The 13,443-nt window shown below is 35.6% G+C and overlaps 1 protein-coding gene across 1 annotated transcript in view; it reads left to right on the forward strand.

The window, feature by feature from the left end:
- THSD7B (thrombospondin type 1 domain containing 7B) overlaps positions 1-13,443 on the forward strand; it is a 776,886-nt gene that overhangs the window by 535,331 nt on the left and 228,112 nt on the right. The window contains exon 14 of the mRNA XM_045826088.1: positions 12,945-13,123. Within this exon, the coding sequence (XP_045682044.1) occupies positions 12,945-13,123 (179 nt within the window). The remainder of the gene's footprint in view (positions 1-12,944; positions 13,124-13,443) is intronic.

Below are 13,443 nucleotides of genomic sequence, written 5' to 3' on the forward strand. Positions count from 1 at the left end.
TAAGAATAAGGTTATTAACCAAAAAGGGGGAAATATACCAAGGTATTAATAATCAATAGCCTTTCAATGGTGAGAAGGTTTTCTTCCAACACTTTCCCCTTTTTACTTACATTTTCTGTATCTCTACACATAGAATTGTACTGTTAAAAGCCCTCAGATTCTGAGTTTCAATGTGGATTTAAAGCCAGAGCCAAATTTTTGGCTTTGTGGTCTGTATATTTTATCCCTGAATTTTGAATAATCTAAATATGAATTGATTTTCATTTGATCATTTCCAATAGCTCCAAAACAAAAAATGCACATTCTAAAATAGCTTACTTGGCACTGTATCAATTCTCTTGAATGATAAGACTTGCAGATTTTATCTCATCTCTTTTTCTGAGTCATCCTTTGGGATATGGGAAGGATGAGAATGGTACATTTTAACTACAGATGGAATAATTTATTACTTTCCTAGATCAAAGCTGTACTTTAAATACACACAGCTATAACCCTGGTTGGCGTGGCTCAGTTGGTTGAAGTGTCATCCTGTAGACTGAAAGGTTGCAAGTTCAATTCCTGGTCAGGGCACATACCGGGTTGTAGTTTTGATCCTTGGTCAGGCTGCATATGAGAAGGCAACCAATCTCTCTCTCTCTCTCTCTCTCTCTCTCTCTCTCTCTCTCTCTCTCTCTCTAAAAACAATGAAAAAATATCCTCAGATAAGGGTAAAAAAATAAAAATAAAATAAAATATACACAGCTATAGCCTCAGCTTCCTAAACTGATGAGGATTGTAAAGAGATCCCTTTAAAGCTACAGTGGTTGTATAGACAGAGCATAAAGTAAAACAAAGATGTCTTGAATGCTTCCTAATTGTATCTGCAATTTGTGAACTTGTTACCACATGCTGAGCATTATGAAGTTGCAGAATTCAGGTATCCTAATACAATGGAGAGATATGGATGCAACAGATTATGGAAGTCCTAGTCAACAATGTCAAAGAGCTTGGACTTTAAAATAGGATCAGGATGAGGAATATGGAAGGAGGGACATTATTGGTTAGGAGTGTGAGGTGGGAGGGATAGTAATAATAATTTTAATGTAAGTATATTTTAAGGTCTTTTGACCTGATTTTCATCTTTAGTAACTTCCAAGCTACATTTTGTTTAATATTTTATATATGCTTGCTCAAATTAGCATGGGGCTATTAATTGCCATATATCATTACTTGATCTATGTGTTTGATCAACAAATAGACAAAAATTCACAAGAGTGCTCTGCCCATTTGCACGTGCCACACAAGTTTTGGCCTTGAGGAGAAAGCAGCATTCTTTTTCTTTTTTTAGTATATTTTATTGATTATGCTAATACAGTTTTCCCAGTTTTTTTCTCCCCTTTATCCGCCCTCTGCCCTGTACCTCTCCTCTGCCCTTCAACATTCCTCCCCCTTAGTTCATGTCCATAGATCATACATGTAAGTTCTTTGGATTCTGTTTCCTATTCTATTCTTAACCTCCCCCTGTCTATTTTATGCCTACCAATTACGCTACTTATTCCCTGTACCTTCCCCCTCCCCCTCCCCACTGTTAACCCTCTATGTGATCTCCATTACTCTGGTTCTATTCCTGTTTTTGTTTGCTTAGTTTTTGTTGTATAGGTTCAGTTGTTGATAGTTATAAATTTGTTGTCATTTTACTATTCATAGTTTTTGATCTTCTATTTCTTAGATAAGTCCCTTTAACATTTTGTATAATAAGGACTTGGTAATGATGAACTCCTTTAACTTTACTTTATCTGTCCTTCCCATTCTAAATGGTAGAGAAAGCAGCATTCTTGAAAAGACTCAAGATGTTGGATCTTCTCCTCCATGGGATTTCTCAATCTGGGAGTGTCTTCATACCTGTCATCCCCATCTTATACACTGAAGATGATGTTATACCTTTTCTTTTGGAGAATTATAATGGTACCAACAATGGTTAACTCTTTGTTTCAGACCCTGTAACCTACAAATATTTGAAGTAGGTGTAATAATTATCTCCATTTTGCAGACAAAGATAGCAAGGCTTGAACATGTTCAAAGATAGACACTAACTAATACCACTGTAATAAGCATTCTGGCTGACTTCAAACTTAGGCCTTTGTGTTTCTAAGTACTGCTATCAGCCACCAGGGCACCATGCTTCTTTAACACCAACAGTGTACTTACTGATTGCTGTGTGCTCAGCACTGCTCAGTGCTCTCATTTTATCCTTGTAATAATTTTATGCAGTCAGTACTACTATCATCCCTACTTTATATATCAGAATTTGCAAATGTATTCTGTAAATGTCCAAATAATTAATATGTTAAATGTTGTGGGTCATACTGTCTCTTCTACAATGTCACCTCTGCTCTTGTAGTGTAAAATCTACCATAGACAATGCTAAAATAAATGGGTGTGGCTCTATTCCAACAAAACTATATTTACAAAAACAGGTAGAGGCTGGAATTGACCTACAGGTCACAATTTGCCAGTCTTTGTTATAGATAATAAAGTGAAAGCTTAGAGGATTTAGGCAGATCTTGAGGTGAAATATAGGCCTAGGTCAGCTTAACATCAAAGTCCAGATTCTCATCCATTTGTTATATTGTCTTCCTTATCATAGTTTTCATGTCTCTCATTAATGGGTTGAATTATGTTCCCCCAAAAGATATGTTTGAGTCTTGACACCCACTACATGTGAATGTGACTTTATTTGCAAATGGGATATTTGCAGATATAATGAAGTTAAGGAACTCAAGATGAGATCATCCTGGATTTAGGGTGGGTTCTAAATCCTATGACAGGCATCTCTCTAAGAGAAAGGATAGGGATATTGGATATTTGAGATACAGAGGCATGTGTGAAGAAAAGACAGAAATTGGCCTTATGCTGCCACAAGCCAAGGAAGCCAGGAGCTACCAGAAACTGGAAGACCAAGGTAGGGTTTTCTCCTATAGACTTCAGAGGGAGCAGAGCTCTACTAACACCTTATTTCAGACTCCTGACCTCCAGAACAATGAGAAAATAAATTTTTATCATTTGAAATCACCAAGTTTGTGGCAATATGTTATGACAGCCCTAGGACACTAAAAAACTCTCCCCTCCTTTTTTTTGTTCCCCTTTTCAAGGGCTATTTCTGGTTGCTATTGAGACTTTTTCCTGATTGAAAAGGTTCTTCCTTTTTGTTAATTGAAATTATCCATATCCACTGTTCCTTGATGCTGTTAGTGTAATTAGGAGATTGCTGGCTTCCAATTTTCATGAGGAAAATAAGTATCTTATCCTTCCTGCAATTTTTGTCCCTTTAGCAGGTATATGATTAAATACCCACAAATAAAATCTAAGAAACCTGTTTGGCTACAGAAGACAAGAGAAGCCTAAGTATAAGTCTCTGGATTAGTGGATACACAATCCATTAGGAAAGAAATTTATTGGTAAATGAAACAAATTCACCATTACCAGCACACAGTATAAATCAAGCCTGGGAGTCATATTTAATTTTACACCTTGGCAGTATTTCAGAGGTTTTTACAGTAACTTGGAAGGAGTTAATGGACTGTGAATTCATTCCAGTACATTGATTTCTGCATTAGCTCAGTGAAAGATGTAGTTCTTTGGCAAAAGCAAACTTTTGCAGGTAAATTTTTTTCATCGTGTAATCCATAATTTAGAATTTATAATAACAGCTTGTTTTATTGTTCATGAATACAAATCATTGTTGGGTTGGCCCAACATTCCAGCAAATAAAAAAAAATAAAGTTTCATCTCTGAAGTGTGTCCCCATGCAACCAAATCACTGTATGAGCTTCATTCTGTGCTACAGAGTTTGGAGGAGGTTGGCTGTGAATGAAGGATGTTTTCATCCGCCTTGTTCTAGGAAGCCATTTGTTCCAGGTATTTTTGATGTCTCTTATTGCCACCTTTAGGGGTTTTCTTTAAATGCTGGTGTTAGTAATATGGAGGGTACTTACGGCAGTAGAACACAATCCACTTAATGAAGCTTAAGCTCTAGGAATTCTCTCTTGCATGGGCATCTTCCAAGTGGAGGTTACTAGCTAGACTTCTTGTAGATCCTTTCCTGTGATGAGCAGGGCAAGCCCTGGCCAACAGGTCTCTGTATCTTCTGTCTTTCCTTGCAACACAAGCAGCACACCCCCATCTGTTTTTATATTGGAATTACGAGTTACATTTGTGCATTGCTTTAGTTGGAGGAGAAATCTTTACTTTAGACATTTAGACTATCACTCTAAGGGACAGTAAAGGACTGCAAAGGAGCATTTCATCTGAAGAAACCCCACTACACAATTGACGCCATCCTCACATGAGGACCCAGGCATTCCCAGATCCTCCATATTTTCAAGAGAAGCGAGAAATGTTTATTTTCATATGAAACCCCCAAATATGGAGCTCTTGGCCTCAAAATAAATATAAAAGGTGTGCCAAAAGTAGATTTTTCTCTTGTGAGTATGTGGAACACTTTATTATTTTAATATTTTTTTAATTATTGTGTAATTTTCCACATGAACAACTGTAAAGCTACTGTTTCCCACCCTGTATAAATAAACATGAAAATAAATAAGCAGGTAGACAATAAATACATCCAACATGCTGGCCCAATATAATATCTGGATTCAGGTCAAGCTTCCTTTAGGACCTCTGAGATGCAATGAAAAGGACAAAGACACTAATTCTAAGCTTATATATTTCAGAATCTCATGGGATGCTTAGAAGCATCTATTGACTCACACATTGGTTATTGCTCATTTTTAGAATTAGTTATATTAAACCTGCCTCAACAGTTGGCAAATGAAGTTGCTATTTATTTATTATTAAAATGTTTTATTGTTTACGCTACTACCATTGTCCCACTATTTTCCCCTTCGCCCCCCTCTACACATCCCACTCCCCACCCCCACAGTCAATCCCCACACTATTGTCCATGTTCATGGGTTATACATAACACATATTTATGTATATATACAAAATATCACATTTAGTGGCCTTTAAGCCTAAGTCTGAGTCATTAGTTACTTAACTTCTAAGTTTTTCAATTATCTCCTAAGAAAGTGACTTGTTCTCATGATGTCTTTTCTTCCATTCAATGGCACACCTGAATTAGCATCAGAATTCTCAGTCAATTTTCTAAGCCCTCCAGCATGACATCTCATGCGGCTCCACCTCCCCTAGCCAGTTTTATACTCCTCCTCAATCTCAAATCCCATGCAGATTTCTCTATTGACTCATGAACATTTTAGGTTCATTCTCATCTTCTTAATTTAATTTGTGGTGTCTCTCCTGCCTAGATTGCCATCTACATATCTTTTTTTTTTTTTTAAGTTCTGCTATGCTTCAGAGGTTATTTATTTTAAGTTAGACTATGATATATTAGAGTTGTAATTTTGGACATATTAATATAACAGTTGATCAGACATAGAATGGCTAGATCAACTAGAACAGATTGGGGTCCTGGAGTCCAGTTAAGGAGTCATTAAAATAAGCCAGGTGAGAGATAATGAGTGTCTGATTTTGGCTGGTGGCAGTGGCAAACTTGGAAAGACAGAGATGGATTTGAACAACAATTGCTTTACTAATCCAGTACAGAAACTCTCATTTGTCAAAGTTATTTCAGCCTTTAATGTACATGGAAGTGACCTGGAATGCAAAATGGCACCCAAATTTGGTAATTATTACCATATAATTTTTCTGCTAAAGCATCTTTATAGAATCGTACTCTCTATTAATCACCAGCACTAAAAACAGGATAAGGAAAAAAACATTTTTACCTTGCTATGTAGCTCTTAGTAGTGGAAAAATATTAGTATATTATTATGTATGAAAATTTCCATAAACTTCTAATTATATTTTGTTTTTACTGTATTGAAAGGAGATAAAAAGGCAAGTATTATTACATTTTTAATTTTATATGAAGAAACTGAATTATTGAAATTTAAAATTTAATTCCAGATCACATAAGGTTAGACCTTGATTTATAATCCATATTGCCAGTACTTTTTAAAGTAATAAATTATAAATTTTCCTGAAATATATCCATATGTTCATCAACTTTTGCAAAGTCACATTCTAATCTGATGGTGTTACTGTTCAGATTTTGCTAACTGCTGACACAGCTTGATCTTATTTTTTCAGAGCATTACATAAAGACTCTCAAGCTATTCTAAATATTTCATGGAACATTTTATTTCATCTTCTGAAGATATACTTTACTATGCCAACATCAATCCATGAACTCTGCAATAGGTTATGGTATAGTTCCAAATGCATTCAATAACAGATAATGCAGAGTCTTAGTGGTTGAGTGCCACTAAGAGCACTCAGTCTCCGTGTCCATCTTTCATCAGCATTGGGTTGACTGGGAGATCTGTTTCACTCCAGGACTCTGGCTGATGGAGCAGCTACTATCTGGAACATTCCTAGTTCCTAGGCATAGGGAAAGAAAGAATGTGGCAAATTACAAGAGAAGTAACACATTCACTTCTGCTCACATTTCATTGGCTAATGCAAATTACAAGATCATACCTAATTTCAAGAGACAAGGAAGTACAATTATACCATGTGTCAAGGACAAAAACCTAAATTATTTGGGGAATAGCACTGACAAATATAAGTCATGCTCTGAGATCAGTTTTCTGAACTTTAAAAGGTAATGTAGATAATGTTCGGTATAGTTTAAGATTTTCTCAGGGCAGGGAGACGTAATGAGAGGACTTCATTCAGGCTCTTATACAGTCCTAAGAATTACTTGGTAATATTGGCTTGCCAACAATCTATATATCTTTGTAGTGTTTCAAATGCCAAGTGTATTATGTGGTTAAAGCACTCAGTCACTTTAATTTTAACAGCATTTATTTGCAGTCATGATGGAAACCACTTAGTACATACAGTTCAGATTGTTCTGTGTATAGTGTTCCATTTGTCCCTAATATCCTCAATAGCTTCTAAGAGAAAAACATGTTTCTTGTCTGCCTGGGGAAACCTGGCACTAGGTTGTTAATGCTGAAACTGTCTATATGAACAACTGTGGATACCATCTTGATGAAATTGCCTGGACAATTCAATTTAAAAGATCACTTCTTTATATGATTTGGTTGACTGATTACATTTACAGTGATAAATTTAGTTATAGCAAGTGAACCAGGTCAAGCAATTAGTCAAACACCTGTTTTTACCACAAAATATGCCAGTAAATATTTTCACATGAATTACTTAGAAAATTGAAGCCAGAATCCATTTATATTACCTCAAATTATCATAAAATTTGTATATGTATTCTGTATCATATAATTTAAGTAGTTGATCATATACCATTTTTTTTCTCATTAAGAAGACATGAATTTCATTAAGAGCAGGAGCTGATTTTCTACTTTGTCACTCCAGCACTAAAGAGAACATTCTGGGGCCATAATAACTACTTTTTTCCTACTTGATAGTGAGCTGGGTAATTATAGTCAAGTCTGGGTTCGAGTTCCCTTTCTATTTCTGACCAGACTATAAAACAAAGCTATTGACCTAGATGACCTTGAATTACATCTAAAATAAAATGCAACAGAAAATTACATGTTTGATTATTAATGAATGTGGTTTATACTTAGATGATGTTATTTTTCTGGTAAATGCAATAAAAGTTAATGAATAATTATGCTTCAGAATATATTTGAGTTTTAGGGAATACAGGCAAATATTTAAATATTTTTTGTCAATATAATTATTTGAATTTTGTGTAACTTCTAAATCAGTGGTATTTCAGGTGACTGATTAGGTTTTAGATCCAAATAAGGTACTTTGTTATCTGTAGTACCATATCCTGTTTAACATTGGAGAGTCTATGCTGGGAAGGTTTTATACATGCAGTAAAGATAGCTTTCTACTAGTAAATGATATTTTCAAAATATTTCTTTTAAGAACTCAAAATTTTAAAAAGAAGAGATAACAAAAAGTTAGGTGCTTTCCAACTCTCTCCTCTCAGATTTAACAGAAACCTAAACAAAGTTGAAACCACCTGTGAGAGATTGTAGCTGCTACTCATGGATAGTAGTCCCAGGCCAAAATATGAATTCACCAAAGCAAGCTGGCAACCTCATTAAGGACCTACATTTCCACATACTAAGAGATTGCGATTTTAAATAAATGTCTAATACTGTCTGTCTTCCCTTGGATACAATGACAAAAGTACTGATCTAATTTCTCAAGTTGTCTTTCTTGCAACCATCTCAGAAACATCTGCCCCCATATCTTCCACCTCTTCTAAGCAAATGTATAAACTACCCTGATTTTAGTCATCAGATACTTTTTAGTGTGATGCATTATGCCATAAGTAGTAGTACTAAAATGTGTGAATTAAAAGAGTAATCTTTAAGCATTGAGAAATGAAAACATTACATTATATTAACTTACAAGTTTCTCCCAAATCTTCATTTTGAAGTGGGGATGAGACAATCAGTATTTTATTCATCTTTTACCTATCTTATTTTTGGCAGTGTGCCTTCATTATTCTAGCAAAGTGTCAATAAATACAGCATGCAATGTATCGTAGGATGTCTGCCATTACTTCACACAGTGGAAAATATAAGTAAAATAAATCTAGGTCATTTCTTCAGACTATTAATTACTATCAATATTTTCTTCTTTCTAATGCTTCAAAACAAGCTGTTGTAGAAGGAAACATGTGTTTATACTTGAATGACGGAGGGAGAAAAATGCACAGGAGGTAATATTCTGGGAATATTATCAGTAACTTTGCCTTGTACATGGAGCTGTACTTTTACCTATGTCCATTACACTAACCTAAAGAGCCATATTTGGAGGGTTAGCAACATAGATGGAAAAGTCATTCCAGTCCTCTGGGCTTCAGCCTGCATAGGTATGTCATTAAATAAAGTCCTCCAGTTATAATGTAGAGACACTAATCATAGATTTTTTTTTAGTTCACCTTTATTCATAATAGCAACAGATACTTTTTTGAGTACCTACTATGTTTATTATATAAAATCACAATGTTGGGTATATACTTTATTGATAATTCTGTAATAAATACTTTACACCTAACTTCACATGCATAAAGGTAACTAAAATAGAACATGAAAACACCCCAGGTTAAACAATATGATGGTCCAAGCAATGTGTTCTGCATATTAATTGTAATGTATATTTTTTGTAGAAAATCTGCTTCTTTCAAAGCAATTGAATTTAGATTTATGAATGTTGCCAGAGAAGCTGTTCTAAGATATATTTTATGTAAATGAGTTTTGAGAATATTACACTGAAGTTCCCATAGTCAGGAATTTGAATTCTCAATTTGCAGGTTAACCTTGTATGTAGCCACATTTGATCATATTCTGTTGCCAAAAATTGTAAGTATTAAGTACGTGGGTAAAACTAATCCTTTCAATTATGAGATAGGGATAAGAATATGCAGTTATTAGTAGTTTTCACTGTGGGCTTTCCTTTGGGGTATACTCTAGCATAAATATAACTTTCCTGGAAAATAAATGTCACTGTTGCTTAGTCCTGTTGAATTTCAACACTATTTTATGTTCATTGAATTTATGACCTTGACTTTCATGGAGATCCTCTGGGTTTATTTCTTATCAAGAGAAAAAAATAAAACAGTGCTTTAGAGGTTCTCTAATTAAAATCCTTCAATATGCAAATATAGGTAAAAATGAAATCTCATTGAATTAAAAGGCATCTAATACAAAACATGTTTCAACATAGAATCTATATAGTTACTCAGATATTTAAAAGTTATTTATATGAGGTATCCTGGAATTTCATATTTGAAGTATGCATGCTGTGAGAGTTAATTCCACTTAATTACTAGGACTGCTCTTTCCATTCAGTAACAAATGGAATCATTTTGTGACTCAGTTTCTCTGTAAAATAAAGTAATGCCTGTAGCCTCCATTTAATACTATATTTAGCTTTATTATGTAGTCAGTACTGAAATACTCATCAACACTCCATAGAATTACAATTCTATTAAACAATACAGAATTAGTCTTTTAACAACTTCAGGTGGAGCAGTGTTTTTTCAACACCAGGAAGATCCTTCCTGATGATTCTCAGATGTTCACAGTACTTTCTCTTGTCAATGAGTTATTTGGAAAGTATAAAGTCATTCTAATATTAATCTAAGAGAAATAGAAGTATAAAATTATTTTTCACATATAATGTGTGTGTGTACAAACATACACACATAGAGGGAGGGGAAATAAAGGACATAAGGTCCTGAAAATGTCTAGGAAGGGATCAAGTGGTGCAATGTGCCTTTAATAGAAAAGTGGCTGCCATTTTCCATTATGATATGAAGAGAGACAACAAATATATGGCACTATATACAGATATAATTATAGGAAATTAAATTAAAGAAGTTCTTTTTCATTTCTTTCAATTTGGGTGGCACAGAGAAGAGGTGAGTTCTTAAAAGTTTGAAGACATGTGGAAAAGGTTTGAAAGAGCTGTAATGAGAAATAGAAGTGAGAAGAAAATGAGGAAGAATCACGAGACAGTATGAGAACTTTGTTGAAGAAAGAGACTACATAGTGTGGTCACCAGTGCGTGTTAGCATTTTATTTTCATCTCTGCTTGGTAATTCAGTGTTAAGCTCAGAGTAGGAAATGGTTGGATGATCTAGGTCTGGACTTTTGCCAGACTGGCATGGCAGAGGGACAATGGGGCCAGGTGGTCAATTATATTGTCAAGAGAGTGGTTGAAGTAATGAACCAGGAAGGTGGAACTGGCCAGAGAAAGAGAAGCTTTGCATGATGAAAGGCACACCTTTTGCTGGAGAAGTTGGAGTAGTCTATTTGGCCAGATTTCAAGGAAGGCGAGAGGGGAGGACAGGAACAAACAAGTTAGGGATGTGGTTCTCAGCCTAGAGTGCACATTAGACTCCCCTGGGGATCTTTGAACACTGCTAATGCCTAGATCCATCTTCTGAGATTCTGGTCAAATTGGTCTGTAGTGTATCCTGAACAATGGAAATACATTTTACAGTCAAGCTAAAAAAACCTTGCTTAGGGTCTCTTGAAAAGAATCTTAAGTTTTTGCAAAGTAGGTGGCACTTTATTTTCAAAGCAATGAAGCATCAGCAAAGATTTTAAAAGAAGTAGCATAAATTATGTATTTTTATCTTTCTTTTTAATTTCTTCATTTTAGTTGGTATAGTTTTAGAAGAGTAACTTTTTCTTCAGAGTGGCTGAGCAATATTAAAGAGAATGATTAGGAAAAAGAGAGACTGGTGAAGAGAACATTGCAGTATCCCAGACCAGAAACAGTAAATATCTGGAACCAAAGACTGACATAAGAATTGTAGAGGAGGGGACATATTTAACCTAAGAACTTATTACACCTGTTAACATATTTGTGTAAAATAATGGAGAAAGATCTAAGATGACTGAGAGATTTTTTTATTTTGGATAATCCGTTAGTTTTCAGTTGCTCCATTGCCAATTACCACAGACTTTGCTCAAACATTCATTATCTCAGTTCCCAAGGATCAGGAGTACAGGTTTGGCTTCTCTAGATTCTCTGTTTCACTTAAGGCTCTCACCAGGCTGTAATCAATGTGTGGGCTAAGGTCTCAGCAGAGGCTGGATTGAGGAGAGCTTCCCTTCCAAGCTCCTTTGGAATTACTGGCAGAATTCATCTTCATGCACTTCTAGGGCTGAGGCCCTGTTTACTTGCTGGCTGATAGCCAGAGACTGCCCGTAGGTCCCAGAGGATGCCCTCCATCCCCTGCTATAGGATGCTCCAGAGGCATGTCATAGCATGGAAGTTCTTGCTTTTTCAAGGCCAGCAGGAGAATCTATCTCCACAAAAACAGCCTAGTCATTATTTTAAGGTTCTTCACCTGATTATCAGGCTCACTCAAGATAACCTCCCTTCTGATTAACTCAAAATCAACTAATTTGGCATGTGAATTATATCTGTGAGCTCCCCTCCCCTTTGCTGCACACCAGACCTTAATCGTGAGCATGCCAGCCCATCATATTCACAGCTTCTGTACAAATTCAAGGGGAAGAGAGTATACAGGCATGTATATATTCTAGTGTATAGCAATCAAATATGCTGCAGTTAATTAAAATGACTAATACAAGAGAGTGAGAATGTTTTAGGAGGAAATTGATGGCCTTAGTTTTAGATATGTTGAATTTGGGGGTAATTGAGCATCCAGTTAGAAAGGATGAATAGGTGGTCTAGAACTCAGTAGAGGGATCAGAATTGGAAATATATATTTGATAGTGATCATTTGAGGAGATAGTTAAATAGTGAGATTATCTAGAGAAAGGTTGTAGCAAGAACTGATCTGAGGGCCAAGTAAAGTCAGAACATTGTATCTGTATTTCAACCCTAATCTCCTGATTCCAGTCCAATATCTCATTAGACTGCCTTTCACTATGCCTCTATTTTCTTCTTTCAATAATGTCCCATTCTTGCTAATTGGTGATGTGCATCGTGTCCTTCTCCCCACTCCACTCCAAGTCACAGTACCTGGAAGTGAGAATCAAGAGTTTTCATAGTGAAAGCCTCGAAGATCACAGACACCAAGAAAAATTGACTCTATTATATTCCCTGTCTCCAGACCAAATTATAGGAATGGTGGGGCAGAATCTCCAGTGAGGGGAGATAGTATCATTAGCCCTGAACTGCCTTATTTCTTCTTATCAGAAAGCAGAGCTAACTGTGCACTTTTCCCTGCTTGTTCCATCCTAGAATTGTCTATGAAATAAACAGATGTCACAAATTTGGACTGCAGATGTAATCACATGTATCTGTCTCTGAGAACTTTTGTCTGTTTATTTGAGTAGAAAACTCCCGGAACCCCTGTGGCAGTATTGTTGAGCACTCTGGGCTCCAAGTGAATTTGATCATTACATTTTGATCAGACTTTCTTTCCCTTCTCTTCAACTTCTCCTTTTCAGGTTATATTCAAGAAGAATGTGTCATCCCCTGCCCATTTGATTGCAAGTTAAGCGACTGGTCCAGCTGGGGGTCTTGCAGTTCATCTTGTGGGATTGGAGTGAGAATTAGATCCAAATGGCTGAAAGAAAAACCTTACAATGGAGGTCGCCCATGTCCAAAACTGGATCTCAAGAATCAGGTAAAGTGCATGAAGCAGCAAATAAAAAGCTAAAAAAATTACCCCCTTTATTATTTATTTCCTATTAAAATTGAAGCCATTATCTTGTTACAAGCAGCTCATGAAAAGTTCTCACAAATTCAGGAGAGGAGTTCAGCGAGCAGAAATTAACATAATACAATTAGTAGTAGAAGTCTTGGCCACTCCTATGTAATGTTAAGTTCAACTTGGTATTATTAGCAGTAATAGTGTTCACAAAAATTGATCCAATTGATTTTAAATCATCTTGAAGTATAATCTGATTATTGGTACTACTATAAAAGTGATGTGTGTACACACAC

Source organism: Phyllostomus hastatus, unplaced genomic scaffold, assembly GCF_019186645.2.
Source record: "Phyllostomus hastatus isolate PE091 unplaced genomic scaffold, TTU_PhHast_1.1 phas_scaffold_60, whole genome shotgun sequence".
Taxonomy (NCBI): domain Eukaryota; kingdom Metazoa; phylum Chordata; class Mammalia; order Chiroptera; family Phyllostomidae; genus Phyllostomus; species Phyllostomus hastatus.